The sequence below is a fragment of the Symphalangus syndactylus genome, chromosome 22 (assembly GCF_028878055.3).
Source record: "Symphalangus syndactylus isolate Jambi chromosome 22, NHGRI_mSymSyn1-v2.1_pri, whole genome shotgun sequence".
NCBI classification, from domain to species: Eukaryota; Metazoa; Chordata; class Mammalia; order Primates; family Hylobatidae; genus Symphalangus; species Symphalangus syndactylus.
Window position 1 is genome coordinate 36,325,656 of NC_072444.2, and position 23,646 is coordinate 36,349,301.

Consider the following 23,646-nt stretch of genomic DNA (forward strand, 5'->3'; position numbering starts at 1 on the left):
ACACAAATGGCTTTTATGTTTTTAATGGGTTGTTTAAAAAAACAACACAGAAGCATATCCAATGGAGACCACCTGTGGCCTGTAAAGCCTAAAATATTTGTTGTCTGTCCTCTACTGAAAAGGCTTCTTGACCCCTGAGACTGAGATGCAACTTCGTTTGTCAAAATCATGGCTGAATGGTGACCGCAGGTTGGCTACGGGCACAGTGCTTGGCAAAAGTCAATGAAAGCCTCCCCTGAGGCTCAGATAGCTCTGTAGAGTCTGCAGTGGGGAGGAGTGCCTGCCAACATCTGGAACTGTACTGAGGATCTTTATAGTTCTTCACAGAGTAAGATGGTACACAGTTTAGGATTTAGGGCCACATTGTCTGCAGATGTCACATCTGACACACCGTCAGTCTCTTCTTTTTTTCTTTGAGGCAGCGTCTTGCTCTCTTGCCCAGGCTGGACTACAGTGGTGCAATCTTGGTTCACTGCAACCTCCACCTCCTAGACTACTCAAGTAATCCTCCCACCTCAGCCTCCTCAGTAGCTGGAACTACAGGCGTCTGCCACCATGCCCGGCTAATTTTTGTATTTTTTCATAAAGTCAAGGTCTCACTGTGTTGCCCAGGCTGGTCTCAAACTCCTGAGTTCAAGAGATCCATCCACCTCGGCCTCCCAACGTGCTGGGATTACAGGCGTGAGCCACCGCGCCCCACCCTCTTCTTTTTTTTTTTAAGACAACCTTTTTAAACGTAAAGACTATCACCCAGCACTGTCCAATAGGAATCCCTTGGATGATGAAAGTGTTCTGTATCTATGCTGTCCAACACAGTAGCCACTAACTATTGAACATTTCAAACGTGGCTGTCGTAAGGAAATTAAAATTTCAATTGTATTTTTCAATAAACTTAAATGTAAATAGCCACATGTGGCAAAGGCCACAACACTGGACATTTAGTTCCGGGCTGAGAATGTTAACAGTGTTATCTCTAGACAAATAAGCAGGATGTTTGAAAACCGCACAATGAGGACACTGCCGAAAGCTCAAACCAGGCAGCTTTCCTCTCCTCCTACCGAGATTTATTTTCCTCGTAGTGGGCGCTGGTCTTGATGTATCTTGCCAGTTCTATTTGCATGTCCCCAAATAGTGGAACCACCTGGAGCTGCTGTATTCAAAGAACAAAAAAATAGAGTCATTATGTATATTTAGTCACCAAATACATAAGCACAAGGAAACTGACTAATGCTAATAATTACTTCGGTTTGAATGCTACCTCTGCAAATGATTCACTACAAAAAAAACTGTAAGTAACTTCTACATTCTCTTTGAGAGAAACAAAATACAATTTAAAAACCAACATCTATAAAAACTATTCAAATGTTAAAATTAACCTACCATGTTGCTAGATCCACAGTCATAAAAAAAATCAACTGCATTTCTTCCTTTCTTTTTTTTTGAGACAGAGTCTCGCTCTGTCGCCCAGGCTGGAGTGCAGTGGCATGATCTCGGCTCACTGCAAGCTCCGCCTCCCAGGTTCACGTCATTCTCCTGCCTCAGCCTCCCGAGTAGCTGGGAGTACAGGCGCCTGCCACCACACCCGGCTAATTTTTTGTATTTTTAGTAGAGATGGGATTTCACTGTGTTAGCCAGGATGGTCTCGATCTCCTGACCTCGTGATCCGCCCACCTCGGCCTCCCAAAGTGCTAGGATTACAGGTGTGAGCCACCGCGCCCAGACTTTTTTTTTTTTTTTTTTTGAGACAGAGTCTCACTCTGTCACCAGGCTACAGTGCAGTGGTGTGATCTCGGGTCACTGCAACCTCCACCTCCAGGGTTCAAGAGATTCTCCTGCCTCGGCCTCCCGAGGAGCTGGGACTACAGGCGCCCGCCACCACGCCCAACTAATTTTTTTGTATTTTTAGTAGAGACAGGGTTTCACCGTGTTAGCCAGGATGGTCTCGATCTCCTGACCTCGTGATCCACCCGCCTCGGCCTCCCAAAGTGCTGGGATTACAGGCATAAGACACCGTGCCCAGCCAACTGCATTTCTATATACTAGCAACAATCAGAATACAAAAACTTAAAGAGAAATACTTTGCAACAGCATCCAAAAAAATACGCATGAATAAATCTAACAAAAAATGTGCAAGACCTCTAAACAAAAGTACTGCCCTGAACATTCTAGAAAAAGTTCTCAGTAAATGGAGAAATAGATCATGCTTGTGCCTAGGAAGGCTTCAAATTTTTTAAATGTCCATTCTCTCAAAATGGATCTATAATCAATCCCAGTCAATATTTCAGAAGAAAAAAAATGGTTTTGGGGGGATAGTGTGTGTAAATCAGGAAATCGATTCTAACATGCATTTCCAAAGGGGAAGGGATGATATCTGGGACTATCCTGAAGGACAAAACTGGAAGACACACCCTTCCAGATTAGGAGTCCTGTTAGAAAGCTCCAACAATTAAGGCAGTGTGGCCCTGGAGCAGGGAGGGAGGCTTGTGGATAGGACAGAGAACCTGGACAGAGCCACAGACAGATTCATGACCTGAGCAGCACTGCAGAACAATGGGCTTTGCAATAAATGGGCAGGCCCAACTGGGGAGCCATACTGGGAAAGATCCAAGGACGCGAAACCCCTACCTCCTACCACGCGCAGAAGTCAGTTCCAGGGGGATTAGATCTAGGTGAAAAAGGAGACAGAATGCTTCTAGAAGCTAACACAGCAGAAACGTCTCATGAGCTGGATGGCTGCAAAGATTTATTTAGGTGGACATTAATGAAAAGATTCATATATGGGACTACACTAAAATGACCAACTTCTGTTCAGCAAATGACACCATCAAGAACGCGAAAAGGCTACTGGAGGCAGGAGGAGGAAGGGAATATACTGGTCAAAGCATATAAAGTTTCAATTCCGCAGTATAGGTAAGTTCTGAAGACCTCATCTATGGCACAGTAGCTATGGTTAATAACAATGCATTGAATGCTTAAAATATGCTAAAAGAGTACATCTTAAGTGTTCTCATCACAAAATAAAAAAAATGTGTGTTAGGTAATGGACATGTTAAATTAGCTTGAATTCATCATTTCACAATGTGTATGTGTATCAAAACATCACACCGTATACCATAAACATACAATTTTTACTTGTCAATTATACCTTGATAAAGCTGGGAAAAAGTGAAAGGGTAAGCCTCTTAGGGGAGAATATATGTATATTAAAACGTAAGGCCAGGTGCAGTGGCTCAGGCTTGTAATCTTGGCACTTTGAGAGGCCCGGGCTGGAGGACTGCTTGAGGCCAGGAGTTCGACACCAGCCTGGGCAACATAGGGAGCCCTCGTTGCTACTAAAAGTTTAAAAACTAGCCAAGCATGATGGCAAGCACCTGCAGTCCCAGCTAGTTGAGAGGCTGAGGTGGGAGGAATCACCAAGGCCTGCTACACTCCAGCCTGGATGACAGAGCGAGAGCCTGTCTCAAAAACAAAACAAAACAAACAAACAAAAAACTCACTTGTGTCCAACAAGGGACATGTATCCAGAATATATAAAGAACTATAAATCAATAGGGAAAAAAGAGCAAAAGACTTGAAGTGGCACATCACAAAGGGAACATGCTAATAACATGGAAAGCCATTAGGGAAACATGAACGAAACTACAATGAAACACTAGCCAATACAATCTCAATGCTGTACGCATCCTCAGGATGTCCCCCCACCCCAAAAAAGACAGTGCTAAGTACTGATGTGGCACCAGCGGCGCGTTCTCTCACTGCTGACGGGAATGCAGATCAGGACAGCTGTGCTGGAACGTCATCAGGCTGTAGGTAACTACTAACACTGAAAACAGATCTGCCCTGTGACCCCCGGTCCCTCTCCTGGGTATGCACCCAACAGAGGACAGTCGACCAGAGCTGCACTGTTTGGACACGCCAAAACTCGGGAACATCCGAGAGCCCGCCAACATCGGAACGGATAAGTTACGGTGTAGTCAGATAGAAAACTACACCACAACCGAAAGCTACAAGCTGTAGCTACAGGCTTCCTCCAGGATGTACCTCACAAACAAGAGGCTGGTGACAGCAGCCGGACGCAGAAGAGTACAAATAGCACAATTCTATCTGTATAAAGCTCCGCCCAGGCAAAACCAGCACACGGCAAAAGGAAAGAGAAAGCGTGGTCACCTCTGCAGACGGGAGAAGGTGCGTGTCACAGACTCCACCCAGCCCCAGCGTTTCCTGATATAGATCACGGTCACACAGGGGCTCACTTTCCCAAAATTCAAAGTGCACACAAATCAATAGAAACATTGATCTAAAAACATGTAACTCACCTTGAAGTACTTGTCAATTTTGGATAAGTTTATTCTTTTCTTGGCATCTAACTTATAGATGTTACTGACACTCCCATCCATCAGGTACAGACCAAATCCCATGACCTGAAAAGCCACAAAATGAATGACGTGACAAAGCTCAGAACTGCGAATTTCACTACCCATAAGGACTTACACTGTTACAGCTGACGACTTTGAAGGCACAATTTGAAATAGATCACAAAGATCTATCTTTAGGCTGCTTGTCTGGTGCTTGAAATGCATCATTTTATTCTTAGTGAAACTGGGATACAAAGCGGGGCTGGGCTTCCAAGTCAGTTGCTAAAAGTGGAAAAAAACAAATCCTCTACCCTAGCCTAACCCAAGCGGTAGGGCTATTCTGGAGCTACTAGGTTGGTGCAAAAGTAATTGCGGTTTTTTTTCCCATTAAAAGTAATGTCCAATATGCAGCCACATGTAACCAGTTAAGTTTCGGTGTATGCAAACTAAAAAAAAAAATTTTTTTTTTTTTTTTTGAGATGGAGTCTTGCTCTGTCACCCAGGCTGGAGTGCAGTGGCGCCATCTCAGCTCACTGCAACCTCTGCCTCCCAGGTTCAAGCGATTCTCCTGCCTCAGCCTCCCAAGTAGTTGGGATTACAGGCACCCATGACTACCACGCTTGGCTAATTTTTTTTGTATTTTTAGTAGAGATGGGGTTTCAACATGTTGGTCAGGCTGGTGTAAAACTTCTGACCTCAAGTGATCCACCCACCTCAACTCCCAAAGTGCTGGGATTACAGGCATGAGCCACCGTGCCCAGTCACAAACTAAAAATTCTTAGCGTGGACTAGCCACCTGCATGCTCCAGTGCTCCACAGGGGCTCATGGCCAGGGCTCCCACACCAGCTGGTGCAGACACAATGTTTCTGCTGTCACAAAGCACTCCGTGGGCAGTGCTTGCCTGCTCAGGAGGAGTCTGGGGGCTGGGCTGGCGGGACGCCCAGCAAAGGGTCCCCCAAGGCCACCCTGCAGAGGTGGAGAACAGAGCAAAGGGAACAGCGGAACTGCCGCCCATCTTTCCCGTGAGAAACACAGATGGAAACCTTCCTAATTTGAACAGAGTAATAAAGAATATGGTGAACCAACAAAAGGCTACTTTAATTATGTGACACAAGGTATCAAAGTCCTAGGAATCACATGCTTGACAAGTAGAATCTTGGATAACTTCTGTCACAAAGCAGCTTAAAGGCTGGGCATGGTGGCTTATGCCTGTAATCCCAGCACTTTGTGGGGGATAAGGCAAGAAGATTGCTTGGGCCCAGGAGTTCAAGGCCAGCCGGGGCAACAAAGTGAGATCTTGTATCTACAAAAATTCAAAAACTTAGCTGGGCATTGGTGCAAGTGCCTGTGGTCCCAGTTACTCAGGAGCCTGAGGCAGAAAGATCACTTGAGCCAAGGAGGTCAAGGCTATAGTGAGCTGTGTCCGTGCCACTGCATCCAGCCTGGGGGACAGAGCAAGACCCTGTCTCAAAAAAAAAAAAAAAAAAAAAAAAAAAAGGCTGGGTGCAGTGGCTCAAGCTTGTATTCACAGAGCTTTGGGAGGCTGAGGCAAGAGGGTCCCTTGAGCCCAGGAGTTTGAGAACAGCCTGTACAACATGGCAAGATTCTCTCTACAAAAAATTTAAAAATTAGCCAGGCTTGGTGGCGTGCACCTGTAGTCCCAGCTACTTAGGAGGCTGAGGTGGGAGGATCACTTGAGCCCAGGAGGTTGAGGCTACAGTGAGCCGTGATCGTGCCACTGCACTCCAGCCTGGGCAAAAGCAACACCCTGCCTCAAGAATAAAACAAAAAGCAGCTTAAAAAAAAAAAAAAGCTGAGAATCCTTGACCCGGACCTCCTGGCCAGCACCTTCTCCCAGGGTCAGTGTGTGACACACTCGTGGGGTGTGTTGAGAGCCTGTTGCGCAGGCTGTGTGCAAGGGCAGGACGCTGTTCACACACATGACAGCGTGCAAATAAGACACAGCAGTCAAAAGGATTCTAGATAAAGCACAGCCTATTGACAAGAGTAAGGTTGTCCCTCGGCAGTGCCATGGGATGGCGTCCCCACACACGTACTTTGAGAAGCATGTGTTTCTCACTGGGCGTCAAATACATCCTGTTCTCGTAGTAATCCACACACAGATTCACGATGTCTGCCAGGAGCTCTTCGTAGCCAGAAATCACTTCGAGCTGCTGCTGCAGAGACTGAAACACAGAGCAAGAGACTCATGCATGGGCCTGGCGCCCAGCCGGCTGCTTGGCCCATCACCCTGAGTGTGCAAACACCAGCCTTACCTGTGTGATCTTGTTATGATTGGCCAGGAACATGGACAGATTCTGCGATTCCTGGATGGACTGTGGATCTGCCATTTTACGTAAAAACTGAGCAGCCCTTTGAAAATAAAAAGAGTTCATCCCAAAATGCACGAACGTGCCACATAAAAAAAAAAAAAAAAAAAAAAAGCCTGGTTCGAGTGGTATCCCTTTCCCCTACAGTCATCTGCAGAAATGTGGGTCAATCTCAGAAGCCAGCTATGATTTCAGCCTTTTCAGGCATCTCTGGCCCTGCACTCCAGGTCAGTCTTCTGCCAACTTAGACGTGTCCTGCACAGCCCAGGACAGCTCTCCACCCTGCTGGTCACAGCCAATGGGCTTCCTGCAGGGTCCCTGCACACTGGCCTCTGTCCTACACTCGTGGACGCCCACCTCATCTAGGGGGCACAGGGCTCCTGGACCCCAAGTCTGAGAAGGGCCACTGCCATCTCCGTGACTCCCACAAGCCCTGCCATGAAGCCGGCCAGCACTGCTGAGGTTCTCTGCTGGGAACCCTCTGGACCACACCTCCCCAGGCCACCTCAGGGACCACTGGTGCCCAAGGTCCTGAGACAGAGCCCTGGCCTGCCACCAATTTGTAGCTACACCCATACAGTGAGGCCCAACAATACAATACCGCAAGGCCATGCTGAGCCTGCGAGGTCTGGCAGGGCAGGGTGAAGGTGGGGTGTGAGGATTCTGATCATCTGCGGCTGTCCCACAAGAAAGTTCAGTGGAAACGGCCCACATAAGGACAGGTTTGTGCAACCCAGAACCTTGGGGGTTTAGTTTTAAAAGTTACCAAGGCAAAGGCTGATAACCTACACCAACATTCACTTCCTCCCCTTCCTCCTTAGGAACGAGCCCTGCATTTCTGTGGAACACACATTCCAGGGAGCCCCACACATTCTGTGTGCCTCGCCTACCCTGCAGCTAGCTGTGGCTACGTGACCAAGGACTAGGCCATGAGATATAATGCAAGATACTGACGAGCACTCGAAGTTTACTCATAAGGAAGCATGGAGCCCATCTTTCCCCCTTTCTGCCTGCTGACTGGAATGGAGAAATGACAGCTGGAGCTTAAGCAACCATCTAGGACCAGGAGGCAACACCTGAAGTGGAGCCACAGGACCACAGGAGCCTTGGGTCCCGTAAAGCCTCAATCAGCTGCAGACCACCCAATTCTGGACTTTTCAGGAGACAGAGAAATAAACTGCAATCTTTTTAAAGCCACTGTTATTTCCCTGGGCTTTAAACAATTGCATACAGTTAAACCTAATATTAACTGATACAGTAATATTCCTTGCCTTTTTAAACATGTTTCCAGGGTGGGGCATGGTGGCTCATGCCAGTAATCCCAGCATTTTGGGAGAATGAGGCAGGCAAATCACTTGAGGTCAGGAGTTCAACACCAGCCTGGCCAACATGGTGAAACCCCATCTCCACTAAAAATACAAAAATTAGCCCGGTGTGGTGGCTCACACCTGTAATTCCAACTACTCGGGAGGCTGAGGCAGGCGAATTGCTTGAATCCAGGAGACGCAGAGGTTGCAGTGAGCCAAGATCGTGCCACCGCACCCCAGCCTGGGCCAGTGAGACTCTGTCTCAAAAAGAAAAAACCATGTTTCCTTTTTTTTTTTAAATAGACACAGGGTCTCACTCTGTCACCCAGGCTGGAGTACAGTGGTACAATCACAGCTCACTGCAGCCTCTACCTCCTGGGCTCAAGTGATTCTCCAACCTCAGCGTCCCGAGTAGCTGGGACCACAGGTGCATGCCACCACACCTGGCTAGTTTATTTTGCTCTTGTTTTTTTTAGAGATGGGGTCTTGCTATGTTACCCAGGCTGGTCTCAAATTCCTGGGCTCAAGTGATCCTTCTGCCTCAGCCTCTCAAGGTGCTGGGATTACAGGTGTGAGCCATTGATTTGAGCTTTATTGATTTGAGTAGTTGCTGAGGTGGCGGGTGGGGAGACTAAGGAAATGGTCAAAGATACTGTTTTCTATTTTCCTCAAGCCTCACCATAACCACATGAGTTATCTTGGCATTGACACTTAGAAGAGGTTATACTAGTAGCTACCAGCAGGTGCCAAAAGAGCCAGGTGTGTGTGTGTGTGTGGTGGGGGTCTTGGGAGGGGTGGGGGCGATGGTCTGGAAAGATGAACCAACAGGGGTCCCAGACAGAGGTCAGAGGAAGAAGCAGCAGTAAGAGATACGGAGCTGCCCCAGGCCCACTCTTTGGTGCTCAGGGGAACCTGAAGGTGGTGAAGACACTGGGGAAGGGGGCTGCTGGAGGGGAAACCCTCCTTCCCCCAGCTTTGCACACAGCAGCCCCATCTGTAAACTGTTTTACAGACTAGGCTTTAGAATAAAGGTGCTAGTGCTAAAAGGAAAAAAAGAAAAAAAAAAACACACACAACTTTTAAATACTTTTAAATATTGAAAACCACCTCCCCCATTTCCCTGACAAAGCCCAAACGGCGGCTGAGAAGGCCGCTTAAAATCACACAGCAACTGGGTTGGGCGGCTGGGACCAGGAGCCCACTCCAACCAGTGAGTCTCGATGCTAGAATCCCACAGATGCTGTTATCAAACAGGGACCCTTCAGACTTCCGCCCCAAGAGGGACTCACAGGTCAACTCCAGAGACCTTTCTCTAGTTCTGAAGATCTAGACTTCTGTGCAGAGCTGATGATTTTAGTGATAAATGGAACACTGCATTATTTCACATGAATGAGGCTTAAAATTCTGCCTGACCTAGCTCGACTCCTACTGCTGCCTCATTTTGTCCCAAGTGGGTTTTTTAAATAAAGACATAGCAACAGTTGTATGATTTAAAATGCAACATAACTAGAGCATATTCAGATGCAAAGTAAGCTCTCTTTGAATTTAATTTTAGAGCTAAGATGCCTTACTTAGCAGAGGAAATTGAAATTAGCATCTCATTTCAGCAAAACACGTCTTCAAAAGCACTGAGCACAGATGAAGCAGAGCAAGAGCATCAGGAGACAGCGCACTGAGTGTCACCCAACGCCGGTCGGCAGTGCGCCGAGTGTCACCGAATGCCCATCGGCCACCCACTGCCCCACACTGCTCCAGAAGCACACACCGAGCCATGCCTGCCTCTTCTGCTCGTCTTGCCAGCCTCTCCAGAGGCTAGCTTCTCCAGAAGCTCTCTACATCCAGAAAGAAAACCGCCAGGGAGAGGACCTGGAAGCACAGTGTGACCCCGAGACACCCTGTGACTGTGCATGGGCCATGTCTGCACGTTGCTGGGATGGTGCTCATGTGCCGGGGACCCCCGCTGGCGAGTGACTGGCACCGAGGACTGCAGCCCCAACGCCCAAGGTGGGCTGCAGAGGTCACCTGCCCCCTTGCCAAGATGCTCCCTGAGCCAGATGCCTGTGCTCTGTGAGCTAGGCTTACATCTTGTGCGTGTCTGTCTTCCCAGGGGCTCGAAGGTCCTCCGTGACATCTGAGGACAGCCAGGGCACGAAGAGCCTGCTCTAGCTGTGCAAAGCCACGATATGCACTTATCTGCTGGCTCCCCTCACCTTATCCCTCGGAGCAGGTGCTCACACAGCCCTGACACTGAGATGTAGCTGCTGCCTACCAGAAGTGACGACTTCAGCACACAAAGATGTACACTTGCTGTGCACAAGGCAGGCCACTGAGCTGGGTGCTCTTGGGAGGGCCCGCGGTGCGCAAGGCCGGTGCTCACCTCTTGTACGCTGAGTGGTCGTTCTTCACACTGCACTTCATGTTCTTCAGCTCGTCCAGCACAGCGAACATGTTGATGAACTTGCCCAGTGTGATCAGGTAGGCTTCTGACACGAAGTCCTTCCTCCTCTCGGCGTGGCACAGGCGCCTCACCTCCCCACAGAAACGCTCAATGGCATTTCTCTGTGCAGAGGAAGCAGGAGGGCAGAAAGCTGCAGGTCAGTGAGGAGCCAAGCCCATGTCCCTGCTTCAAGTACCTGCAGTCACTGCTCCTTGATGAGAAACGACCTGCCCAGTGAGGCTCCAGGCCCAAGTGTTTACAATGCGGGCAACCAGACCCCTTCCTGAAAGCAGCTCCCACGGCCTGCTCTGCACCATCGTTACTTGACTTGCACTTTGCCAACTACATCACTAAAGTAACAAAATCTTGCTGATTATTCCAGCAAAAATTACTGAGCAAAATGCTTCAATAAAACGCCTGTAAAATTCAATGTTCTAACTTTCAGAAGTGAAAAGTGGGAGAGATTTTTTTCCTCTTGGTAACTTTCAAGGTAAAACAAAAATTCATCTCCTAGTTAGTTCCATCTCCTCCCTTTGCTGAAGGACACCATCATAAAAAATCTAGATATTTCCAAAATACTTCTTTAAAAAGCAGCAAGTCCCTTCCATGTGGCTACTTCTTGCCTAACCAAGGCCAGGGCAAGGACCACCAGGAATGGACAGTCAGGGTGAGGCTAACAGCAAGAAAATACCTGAAAGAGCAGACGAATCAAAAGTACAAACTGGCCAGGCATGGTGGCTCACACCTGTAATCCCAGCATTTTGGGAGGCCAAGATGGGCAGATCACCTGAGGTCAGGAATTCAAGACCAGCCTGGCCAACATGGTGAAACCCTGTCTCCACTAAAAATACAAAAATTAGCTGGGCATGGTGGCGGGCACCTGTAATCCCAGCTACTCGGGAGGCTGAGGCAGGAGAATCGCTTGAACCTGGGAGGCGGAGGTTGCAGTGAGCCAAGATCGCGCCATTGCACTCCAGTCTGGGTGACAGAGCGAGACTCTGTCTCAGAAAAAAAAAAAAAAAAATACAAACTGGCAAAAAGTCAAAGCATTGTACTTGAAACTGACAGAAAGCAGGCTCCATGAAGGAAACACAAAATCACTCTCAGAGAAGAGAAGTGAACCACAAAAGGAGCGTTGATTCCGAAAGGGCATGAGGAACTTTAGACTGTCAAAGGCTTGGTCCCTTTTGTCTCAGAAACTGGTTGCTTTAATTTACAGGCACTCTGTTCAGGGTGTTCACAGTGACAGTGATGGGTAGGAAGGCGTCAGCAACCCACCCCTCGGTGTTGCACCCCCCCGGATTATTTGCCATTTTACCTGGAAGTACATAAAATTCATCAGTTTTGTGACCTCAGGCTCTAGAACCTCCACGGTTTTCTCGTAAATTTCCACTCTGTTAGGCTGCTCGTTACATTTCACCTGGGAATAAAGAAAAAAGGATGACATAAGAGGCTTCAAGATCTAGCCAGAAGCAGCTGCTGGGTTTCTAGAGCTAGTGATCCCACCCTGCTGTGGGGTTAGAACTGGGAGGAGAGTGGGCCAGGCATGGCAGGGGCAGGGGTGTGGTGTGGCAGGGGCCTGGCAGGGTGTGGCTGGAGGGGAAGAGCCAGGCGAGCGTGGCACCTGTGGGATGGCCCGGGAGCAGCTCCTCCAGGTGTACAGCATGACAGCATATTCTTGGCCCTCCTCCAGCATCTCGTTCTGCAATGGAACATAGGGCAAATCAAAGGCAGGCGGGGGAACTAGCATGAAAAGCAGATGCCAGTTGCTAAAATCCAGACAAAGTGCCACGAACTATCCTAAGCACTGTGGCCTGTGTGCCAAGAGACAGCTGCCAGAAGCTAGTGACGCTGAGGTGCGACGCTGGGGGCCACAATGACCACCCAAAACACCCCACGGCTTCTGTAGGTGAGAGGGGTGTCGGTGACATGCAGGCATCTCTGAGGGGTGCCACGCAGGCATCTCTGAGGGGTGCCACAGGCGTTACACCTTGGCTCCACCCAGCCCTCAACAACCTGCTGGCCATGAGACCTGCAGTTGGGAACACAGAGGAAGGGCTCAGGGCAGACGCCCTGCCCAGTATGAGCACACACAGGATCCCCATGGCCTCCTCACCGGCTCACAGGGCCTCCCGGTCCCAGAGAGGACTAGAGGCAGGGCTGCCGGCCCCAGGTGTGCAGGAGGAAAAGTTAGGAGCGTGCCCACGGCACTTAAAATCTAGGTAGAGAGTCCATGGGAAGAGGACTGTCATCACTGCTGTAAAACTGCTTTTGCTTTCCACTCTTTAACATTGTTTCCTTTGGTAAAAATCAAATAGATGCTCTTAAATCTAGTCTGTATTTAGTGAGATGTTCGTCACAGTATTTTTTTTTTTTTTTTTTTTTTTTTTTGAGACGAGTCTTGCTCTGTCCCCCAGGCTGGAGTGCAGTGGCACGATCTCAGCTCACTACAACCTCTGCCTCCCAGGTTCAAGTGATTCTCTTGCCTCAGCCTCCCGAGTAGCTGGGATTACAGGCGTGCACCACCATGCCCGGTTAATTTTTTTTTTTTTTTTTTTAGTAGAGACAGGGTTTCACCATGTTGGCCAGGCTGGTCTCGAACTCCTGACCTTAGGTGATCTGCCCACTTTGGCCACCCAAAATGCTAGGATTACAGGCGTGAGCCACTGCGCCCGGCCTGCAGCATTTTTTTATTATATGACATAAAAGAGGAAATGAAGTAAATGTGCAAAAATAGTTGAATTGTGGACATTTACAAAATGGTTTACGTAGCCATTAAGGATTGCTTTCTCTAGCACATTTTCATGGCATGAAAATATTCTTGTCCAGGTGCAGTGGCTGAGGCTATAATCCCAGTACTTTGGGAGGCTGGGTGGGCGGATTCCTTGAGTCCAGGAATTCGAGACCAACCTGGGCAACATGGTGAGACCTCGCCTCTACAAAAAGTACAAAAAAGTAGATGGGCATGATGGTGTGTGCCTGTAGTCCCAGCTACTCAGGTGGCAGAGGTGGGAGGATTGCTTGAGCACGGGAGGTTGAGGCTGCAGTGAGCCCTAATCACACCACTGCACTCTAGCCTGGACAATCTGAGTGAGACCATCTCAAAAAAAGAAAGAAAACATGTTCATGAGATCATTAAAATGCAGAACTAGCTAGGTGTGGTGGCTCATGCCTGTAATCCCAGCACTTTGGGAGGCTGAGGTGGGCAGATCACCTGAGGTCAGGAGTTCGAGACCAGCCCGGCCAACATAGTGAAACCCTGTCTTTACTAAAAATACAAAAATTAGCTGGGCATAGTGGTGGGCGCCAGTAGTCTCAGCTACTCAGGAGGCTGGGGCACAAGAACTGCTTGAACCTGGGAGGCGGAGGTCGCAGTGAACCAAGATCGTGCCACTGCACTCCAGCCTGGTTGGCAGAGCAAGACTGTCTCAAAAAAAAAAAGCAGAACTATAATAACAATGCAATTCATTTATAAATCTAAATCTCATATGGGAACATACCTGGTGGGTGTGGGTGCAGATCTGGAGAGGGAATGAGCATTAACAGGGCAGGCGCGCCCTCGAAACGCTGACAAAGGTTTTCTCTGGGCCAGAGACACTGAATTTTCAGAAACAGCATGTATTGTTTTTATACTAAGAAAAGCAACGACTGTCTTAAAAATATAAGGCATTTCATTCATTTTCTTCTCTTTTTCCTCACTGCATAATCTATTGGGATAATACCAAAAAGTATACATCTGCCCTTCAAACACGCCCTTCTCTGCAGAGAGAAACAAAGACACACTGCAACATTACCATGCTAGAGTGGACGGTGGCTTGTTCGATGTATCTTGCGATGCCAGTAACAAATGCATTTCTGTCTTCAAAGTTAGTGTTGAAATTTGGCTGAAGGAAAGGAAGAGAAAAACATCATGTGGGGTCGAAGCACAGGCTGTGCGCCCCACAGCTGCTGGGCACCCACCTGGTACAGCAGCGAGGATGGCGGGGGCTCGATGCAGGGCTGCTGGTCGGGCAGGGGCAGCTCCTCCAGGAGGTCCACGTTGGACAGCGCGTCCTCCAGCGTCACCTGGGCCGCCATCCTGGGCTGGAACAACATACAAGGACCCCTGTTCTGTGAGGAGAAGGAGGGGGCACCCGACAAGCTTCGAGGTTGGGTACTCAGGCCTCTAACCCCTTCCCGCTCTCCCGAGGGCACTGGACATGGCTGACACGGGCACGCTCAGTCCTTGGGAGTCGTGCGTCTCTCTCAGAGCATGCGGGCCAGCAGACTGGGAGGCCCTGTGCAGCTTATCCTTCCACACTCGCTGAGAACAGGCTTTTCTGGCCTCCAGGAGGGTCACAGTGTGGGGGACGTGGTTCCCGCCATCCTTCCCACCATAGGGGCCGCCATCCTGAGTTGCTGGTGCTGAGGACTCTCTGGAGGGTCTGACAACCCCCTCAAAGTGCTGGAGGGGCGGCGCCTCTCCGACGCCACATCCGCCCAGCAGAGCCTCCCTAAATGCAGCCACCTCCCAGGTGATGCCTCCAAACAGGCTAGGGCCTGACATGGAAAAGACGAGCGCCCTGTCGCCCAACACCAGCTGTCTAGCTGCACAGACAGGCTGAGATTACAAGGAGTACGGGGCTGCTGCAGGGGACAGAAAGTGCCACACCGCAGCTGGAGCAGAGGTGCAGAAATGAAGGCAGACATCGTCTAAACACACCTTCAGTGCCAGCTCCAGGGAGAGGGGGCAATCTGCCTTCTGCTGAAGGGTACTCAGGAGCAGCTCTGCCCCAGGATGGGACCAGAGGCAGCTGAGCCGCATTCTATGAAGGAAAGAGCAGCAGGTGGCCTGGAGGAGACACTGAACAGAAGGAGCCCCAAATCCCTCCTCCAGCACTGGCGCAGGCATGGAAGTGCACAGTGGAACGGGTAGCTGGTCCCAGTGCACTGGCTGAGGGTGGAGAAGGGAAGCTCCAGGGACCCAGGAAGCCCCAGTGGCAGTGTGGAGAGGAAGCAGCTCAGAAGAGCCAGCCGACAAAATTGCTCATCAGCTTCAAGCCCATCCTCAAGCTGCAGGGGTGTGGATCTGATCCTCTTCACACCCCAAACCCTGAGACCACAGCCAGACAACCACCAGCGGCACACAGGGGACAGGTCCAAGTGGCAGTGCAGGGGGCTGTGAAGCCAGAATTGACATGGAGCTGCCACCCACTGAAGTCAAGTCAGAACCACAGCCCAAGTCTCCTCAGGGTGTTTGCTTTCTAAAATAAAAATATCAACATCCTCCTAGGATTTTAACAAGACCCAGATCTCATATCATAACATCCAACCATCCACTTACAGCCCAGATTACTCAGCACACAAAAAATGAGGAATATCTGAGCTCCTACAGCAAAAGACAGTCAACAGATACCAAAATAACACAGGTGTTGCAATTATCCACCCAACTTTAAAGCAATTACTGTGCTATGAAATGCTCTAACGATTTTAACACTCCCAAACTGAATGAAAAAATGGAAATCAGCAAAAGGCAAACAAAACAACATATAAAGAAGAACCAAATGGAAATTTCAAAACTAAAAGACACACTACTGAAATGTAAAAAAAAAAAAAAAAACCTGAGGAAAGATTCAGTGAACTTGAAGATAGAGCAATGTAAGTGTTCTAATCTGAATACCAGAGAGAAAAAAGATTGAAAAAATTTTGGGGATCTTTGGGACAAGAGAAAAGGTCTAACATCTGTGTCATCAGAGTGCAAAAGGAAAAGGGGAAACCAAGCAGTGATGAAAAACAGCTGAAAAAAATGACAAAAAAACACCCTAAATTTGGAGAAAGTCTTTTGTCTACAGATTCAAGAAGCTCTAAGGATCCCAAACAAGACAAACAAGAAATCCACACCCAGACACATCACGGTCAAACTGCTGAACGCTAAAGATAAAGGAAAACGGATCTTGAAAACAGCGGGAGAAACTTGAAATCTTGAAAACAGCGGGATGCCCGGCAGAGCACAGAGCAACAGTGGGAGGGCCGTGAATTCCCCCCGGGACCAGGCAGGCTGGAGGGTGGGCACAATGTGCCTAAGCCTAAAGCGGGGACCAGGCAGGCTGGAGGGCGGGCACAATGTGCCTAAACCTAAAGCGGGGAGGTGCCAACTCAGGATCCTCCCTCAAGGTGGGAATGCGTCTTCCAGGAAGGAAGGTGAAGCCAGGACGTGGGCAGAGGAGGAAAATAAAGAGCATGCTGGCCAGCGGTTCAGGCTGACAGGAAGGGAGGTGGAAGGAGGCGTGGGCCGTGAACCACGTAGCAGAGGCAGTAGGCAGGGTAAGGGGCAAGGGCGCAGGACACATGACCCCACAGCTCTTCCAAAGTGCTTGGCGGTTGAAAGCAAAAATCAAAGTACTGTCTGATGGGCCTTTCAGTGTACATAAATGTAAATTACACAAATACATAACATGTAAATTAGAAAATATTTCTACGTACATAATTGTATAAATCATATAAACAAGACAAATGTAATCTAAAAGGGGGAGGGGAAACCTGGATGGGGTAAGATTTCTATGTCCCTCTAGAAGTGGTAAAAAGCAGACTTTTCAGATCCTTAGCAGCATGGACTTCGAAATCCTTAGAGCAACCACCGAAGAAAGCTGTACAGCCAGTCCCAGCTACTTGGGAGGCTGAGAAGGGAGGATCGCTTGAGTCCAGGAGTTCAAGGCCTGCCTGGGCAACACAGTGAAATCCTGTCTCTTTTAAAAAAAAGAAAAAATTTAAAATATTTTTTTAAAAAGCTATCCAAAGCAAAATAGATAACATATAATTTAGAATAAATTAAAACAGAATACTACAATATGTTTTAAAAAACCTAAAAGGAAATAGAGCAATGATAAAGATAGTGATCTAACAGAAGTTAGATAATAAAATGGTAGACCTGAATTGAAACACATTGATAATTACACTATCATAATAATCTAAAAACACCAATTAGAAGAGGTTGTCAGAATAGATAAATAAAATCCTAACCCAACCACATGCCATCTACAAGAAGCTTACTTCAAATATACTGATACAGGTAGATAAGTCGAAAGCAAAAGGGGAAAAAGGTGAACCAGGCAAGCGCTGGCCAAAAGGAAGCTGGGGTGGCTATGTCAGCACCAGACTCAGCCAGCCTCCAAGCAAGGAACTCATCAGAGAGAGAGAAGGAAGGGGTCAGCTCCAGACTCAGCCAGCCTCGGAGCAAGGAACTCATCAGAAAGAGAGAAGGGGTCAGTTCCAGACTCAGCCAGCCTCCGAGCAAGGAACTCATCAGAGAGAGAGAAGGAAGGGGTCAGCTCCCCAAGGAGCCAGAACAACCCTCAATGTGAATGCACCCGGCCAAAAAGCTTCCTTCACGTTACACCAGGCAAAAGCTGACAGAGCTGGAAGGAGAAATGCCATAGCCACCCCTGAATCTCAGTTTCACTTTCCGCGATTTCAATGACCAGAGGTCAACTGCACTCCAAAAATATTAAACGGAAAACTCCATTCACAAACACTCCATAAGTTTTAAACTGTGTGCTCTTCTGAGTAGGGTGATAAACTCTCAGGCCGTCCTGCTCCTCCCACCCAGGACACGAACTATCCCCTTGTCCAGCGTCTCCACGCTGTATGTGCGACCCGCCTGTGAGCCACCAGTAGCCGGCTGGGTCGCCAGCATGGGACTGCAGCGGTATGGCCAGGCTGGTGGTCAAGGTCAGCAGCAGCCTAAGGCTGCATTGCAATTCCTGCACTGCCCACCTCACCGCCATCTCACGGCGGGCACCAAAGGGTGAGAGAGAGAGACCACGTTCACATAACTTTCATGACAGTATATTGTTACAACTGTTCTATTATTATTGTAATTTCTTACCGTGCCTAATTTACCAATTAAAGTTTGTCACTGGTATGCAAGTACGGAAAAACATAGACTATGCAGGGTTCAGTACAGTCTCCAGGCTCAGGCATCCACGTGGGGTGTTGGGCCGGTTCCACAGATACACGGAAACAATTGCAGGTCAATCCCCAATGGCGGCTGGAGACGCCACCCATTTTCTCAGGAACTGACTGGAAATCAGGGAGAACAGAGGCACCAGCCGCACCGCCAGCCACGTGGACCTCCCCGACACGTGAGGGAACGACCCCGACCGCAGCCGGTCACTGCTGCATGTTCCTCACTAGAAATCTACATGTAGCAGAAACTCTCGTCCACTTCCCTCTACATCACAGCTTCCTGTTCCACACACCTCAGAAAGGAGCAGGGCAGGGCAGCCTCGGCCGGGTGGGTGCAGGGTCCAGCCCCAGCGCCACCTGCAGAGCCAGCGTGGGGGCCTGCCCTCGGTGTCCACGCAGGCACCTCAGGGTGATGCCGCTCGGAGGGGCCAGGCTGCCTTAGGACATGCCTCGGCCCCATAGGGGCTGCCCGTGTCCTGCAGCTCCAGCCCAGGGTCCCGCAGTCTGCCCTTTCTGCGGCCTGAACCCAGATAGTGCCAGGACAGGCCTGGGGGCGTGTCCAGTCATGCCCGGGCCCCACGCGGGTCAACGAGAAGACAGGTCGGACCGAGCACCCTGGGAGGCCACAGGGCCCACATGGCAACAGCCCCTGACCCCGCGCAGCACCCACAGGGACTCGCCTTCCTCCCTCGCCTCTGCCCAGGAGAGGCCAAGATGACCCCATGGTGGAGGAAGGTGGGGAGGAGCGCCCCAGACAGGCTCGGGGGAGAACTGCTCGTGCGTCAGCTGTGATCCACAGCAGGGACCACTGATGTCGAACCCACGGAAAAACGCCAGATGCACAGCTTGTTGAACCCATGGAAAAACGCCAGATGCGCAGCTTGTTGAACCCACGGAAAAACGCCAGATGCGTAGCTTGTTCCAAGCCAGTGCTTGCAGACTTCTTTCTTTGTATAAAAATAACAGTATTTATGTGGTCAATGGAATGTTAGCCTTAAAAGAAAGGAAATTCTGACAAGTTACAACATGGTTGAACCTTAAGGACCTTATGCTAAGTGAAATAAGCCAGTCACAAAAGCACAAACGCCACATGATTCCACTCATATGAATTACCTAAAGCAGTCAAACTCAGAGACAGAAAGGAGAACAGTGGTGACAGGGGCTGCGTGCGGGGGCTGGGGAGTTGTTGTTTAGTGGATACAGAGTTTCCGCTTGGAAAGATGAAACGCTCTAGCTGGACAGTGGTGGTGGTTGCAGAATAAGGTGAAATGTACTTAACGCCACTGAGCTGTACACTTAAAATGGTGAAGATGGGGGAGGACACGGTGGCTCCAGCCTATAATCCTGGCACTTCGGGAGGCCGAGGCGGGCAAATCACGAGGTCAGGAGTTCGAGACCGGCCTGGCCAACATGGTGAAACGCCATCTCTACTAAAAATGCAAAAAATTAGCTGAGCATAGTGGCAGGCGCCTGTAATCCCAGCTACTCAGGAGGCTGAGGCAGGAGAATCACTTGAACACAGGAGGCGGAGGTTGCAGTGAGCTGAGATCGCGCCACTGCACTCCGACCCCAGCGACAGAGTGAGGTGAGACTCCATCCCAAAAAAAAAAAAAAAAAAAAGGTGAAGATGGGGTAAAGTTTATGTTATGCATATTTTACTACAATCAAAAATAGCAATGTTTGTTGCTGATTAATCAGAAAACATGGAAAAGGAAAAAGAAAAACTATCATCAATCATCCCACCATCCCTTACAGAAACAAGATACTATCATACAAACTGCTTTGTAAGCTCTTTTTTCTCCCAGCTTCCATAAAATTTCTCAAGTCATCAGTGCACCATGCAGAGTGCTGGCCAGGGCCCTGCTGTGGCAAACTGCTGTTCTCTCCTATTCTTCACATTTTCATATTTCAGGTTTTTCATGATCATAGGCAGCCCTCCCACATCCACTTTGGTGTGTGATGCCAAGCAGCTGTCACCGCACGCACACAGCCTGGGCCCGGCCTGCTTCCAAGGGCTCTCCGTCCGTGCATCTTCCGTAGATCGAATTTGCACAGCCTCTGCCTCACCCTGTTAGACAGACTTGGAGTAATCAGCTCTAAATCCAAGTCTCCAAGGTCTCAGCCCTGGCAGCGTGGGTGCAGGGTCTGGCCTGGGTGCCACCTGCAGAGCCAGCGTGGGGCCCCTGGTGGTGTCCACTCCACACAGGCACATCAGAGCTCATGTCTCATCCCATCTTGTTCTCTGACTCCTCACAGTTCCACCTCCCAAAGCTCTTTCAAGAGCATTTACTTTGCTCCGTCTCTAACTGCTGCCAGCGGACCCTGCATCCCACTGCTAGAGAACAAAGGCAATGCCTGACTCCAGCCGCCTGCACCCTGGGATTTTTTTGGCCCTCCTTTTGTCCTCCCATGAATGCCACGTCCCACGGGGATTTTCCCCCAGCACTGGCATCCAGCACAGCCTCTGGTCTCCTTCTGTGTCTAAGAAGCCCCCATTCCCAGGCAGGAGCACCAGGCCTGGCCTGGTCACTGCAAAGCCAGTGTCCACTGCCCCTGGAATGGAGCCTCAGTTGTATCTGACCAGCCTTTATAAGTAAGTGGCTGCCACAGTGCAAATATCCAACAGCATAATTAAAGTCACGTATTTGGAACAGCATACAAACTGTTCTGCCGGTGCTACCAGCCAGCACTTTAGAGTTTAACAATAGGATCAGGGCCTGGTGCGGTGGCTCACGCCTGTAATCCCAGCACTTTGGGAGGCCGAGGCAGGTGGATCACGAAGTCAGGAGATCCAGACCATCCTGGCTAACACAGTGAAACCCCATCTCTACTGAAAATACAAAAAAATTAGCCAGGCGCGGTGGCGGGCGCCTGTAGTTCCAGCTACTCAGGAGGCTGAGGCAGCAGAATGGTGTGAACCCGGGAGGCGGAGCTTGCAGTGAGCCGAGATTGTGCCACTGCACTCCAGCCTGGGTGACAGAGCGAGACTGTCTCAAAAAAAACAAAACAAAAACAAAACAAAACAAAAAACAATAGGATGGCATTTCTGTCTCTGCTCGTTCAGCTCACATGGACAGGTACACTGATGTCCACTGCTTGGGGCCTGATCAGAGCAGGGCAATGCATGACCAGGCACAGAGGGAAGACCACATGAAGACACAGAGAGAAGGTGGCCATTCACAAGAGAGGCCAACCCTGCTGGCCCCCTGATCTCAGACTCCCAGCTCCAGAACTGAGAGAAAGAAATAGGCCCTGATCCTGTTATTAAACTCTAAAGTGCTGGCTGGTGGCACCGGCAGAACAGTTTGTATGCTGTTCCAAATACGTGCCTGATCTGTGGTGTTTTGTTAATGGTAGCCCTGGCAAATGAACACAGAGCCAAGAACAGGTAGGACAGAGTCACCCAGGCGGGACGCAGATTCCCTGCACTGTCTGCCGGGTAAGAACCCACACGAGCTGGTATTTTGCTGATCACGAAAATAATACGTGCTCCATGCAGAAAGAGCACACTGCTGGGAGCAAAACAAGCCAGCCAGACCTGCATGAGCTCGGTCACAAGGCGCTACCGTGCCACAGTTCCAGTTGCCTGTGCCCCCGGCCTCCCCAGGCGGCGAACCAACCCAAAAATAACATGCCCACCCTCGGTTTATGTCACTGAACAACATAAAGAGATGTTTTTTCCTTCCTTGACTGATTTTCTATCAGCAGCAGTTCTCAACCCTCAAGTTTGATTCCAAATCCTATAGCTTGTCAAGATATAAAAATGAATTTAAATATGGTAGGGGAACTGCTGTTTTAACAAGCCATCAGTTCATTTATTTTGTAAATTTAAGAGTTTTTTAAAATAAAGATTTCAAAGGAGGACATACTCATCATACTTGGCTGCTCTTCCAGTGATGTCCTCAGAGTCCCGTGTCAATCTCTAAGCGTCTCGTGGGTCGGGATGCACCTCTGCTCTAGGAGCTGCAGGGCAGTTTGCAGAGTGAGCAACATCCACCGGGCGGTGGCAGACTGGCTGCGCGTCTGAGCGCACATCATGCTGCACACCTCACTCACCTGCTCGATCATGGAACCCCAAGTGGGCTTCAAGGGACCCACGGTGGGCAGGAGGCAAAGGTTCCCAGTGCCACCCACTGGAAAGGCAGTGCCCACAGGGCATGCTGGGGGCTCCATGGGTCCACCTCCTTCCTTCCACATGTCACTGGCTGCCCCTCAGCCTCAGATCCACACAGATGCAGTCTCAAGAAGTGGTCCTCACAGCTGCCTTAAGGTGGAGGCCACCCTGACACACTGGCAAATGAGTGGAGGGAGGCTGGATGGGGTCGCCAGCTGCCCCAGGGCCCACAGCTGTAGAGCAAGGTTGAGAACTGCCCTGACCCAGTGCTGGGTGCCCACCCAGGGGGTCAAGGCCAGAGGCACAGAGGTACAAATGGCCACTTTCCAAGTGCGAGTGAGGTGCTGGAGACCGGTTCAGGCCTGAGGGGCAGGACACAGGCAGCACGGAGCTGGAGCCACAGACAGAGTTGCCCTGGCGTGGGCAGGCAGCAGGGGCTGGGGAGGCAGGGAAGCAGGGTCAGGGACCCAACCCTTCTCCTGCCCTGATGGCCCCAGCAGAGCCCTGAGGATGCTGGAGAAAGTTGGGGACAGCAGGCCAAGGGGCAAAGGCAAAGGAGGCATGCACCAGTGCTTCCACCAACTAGAAAACGGGCAGATCCACCCAGGCTCCTGGTCCTTAACCCATCCAGATGTGGCCAGCCCTCGCCACACTCCCCCTGCAAGTTCACGGGCTCAGGGCATCAGCCAGTGCCTCCCCATGCTGCCCTTGGGGAACCCAGTTCCCAGAGAGGCCCTGGACCTCACTTCTCCACACAGCAGACATCCCAGGAGATGGGAGGGTGATTTTTGTAAAACCTCATAGTCATCACATGCTTCAAAACAAAGAACAGTGAATCACAGAATTTTTTTTTAAATGTGATTTGGGGCTGGGCACAGTGGCTCACGTCTCTAATCCCAGCACTTTGGGAGACCGAGGCTTGAGGTCAGGAGTTTGAGACCAGCCTGGCTAACATGGCGAAATATTGTCTCTACTAAAAATACAAAAATCAGCTGGGCATGGTGGTGGATGCCTGTAATCCCAGCTACTTAGGAAACTGAGGCACAAGAATCACTTGAACCCAGGAGGCAGAGGTTGTAGTGAGCTGAGATCGTGCCACTGCACTCCAGCCTGGGGGACAGAGTGAGACTCTGTCTCAAAAAAAATAAATAAATAAAA

At 49.8% G+C, this 23,646-nt stretch overlaps 1 protein-coding gene across 11 annotated transcripts in view; it reads right to left on the minus strand.

Annotated features, from left to right (window-relative positions):
• Positions 1–23,646, minus strand: part of CYFIP1 (cytoplasmic FMR1 interacting protein 1) — a 113,676-nt gene that overhangs the window by 64,491 nt on the left and 25,539 nt on the right. For 3 of the 11 annotated variants that reach the window (XM_063631211.1, XM_055262521.2, XM_063631213.1), the window contains exons 2-10: positions 14,391–14,513; positions 14,225–14,314; positions 12,055–12,132; positions 11,749–11,850; positions 10,371–10,552; positions 6,633–6,729; positions 6,414–6,542; positions 4,317–4,421; positions 1,059–1,150 (exon numbers count right to left, since the gene is read on the minus strand). In XM_063631211.1, coding sequence (XP_063487281.1) covers positions 1,059–1,150; positions 4,317–4,421; positions 6,414–6,542; positions 6,633–6,729; positions 10,371–10,552; positions 11,749–11,850; positions 12,055–12,132; positions 14,225–14,314; positions 14,391–14,507 — 992 coding nt within the window. In that variant the 5' untranslated portion in view covers positions 14,508–14,513. Of the gene's footprint in view, positions 1–1,058; positions 1,151–4,316; positions 4,422–6,413; positions 6,543–6,632; positions 6,730–10,370; positions 10,553–11,748; positions 11,851–12,054; positions 12,133–14,224; positions 14,315–14,390; positions 14,541–23,646 lie in introns of those variants that run through there. The other 8 variants (XM_063631206.1, XM_063631210.1, XM_063631208.1 and 5 more) reach the window with 5 other exon arrangements.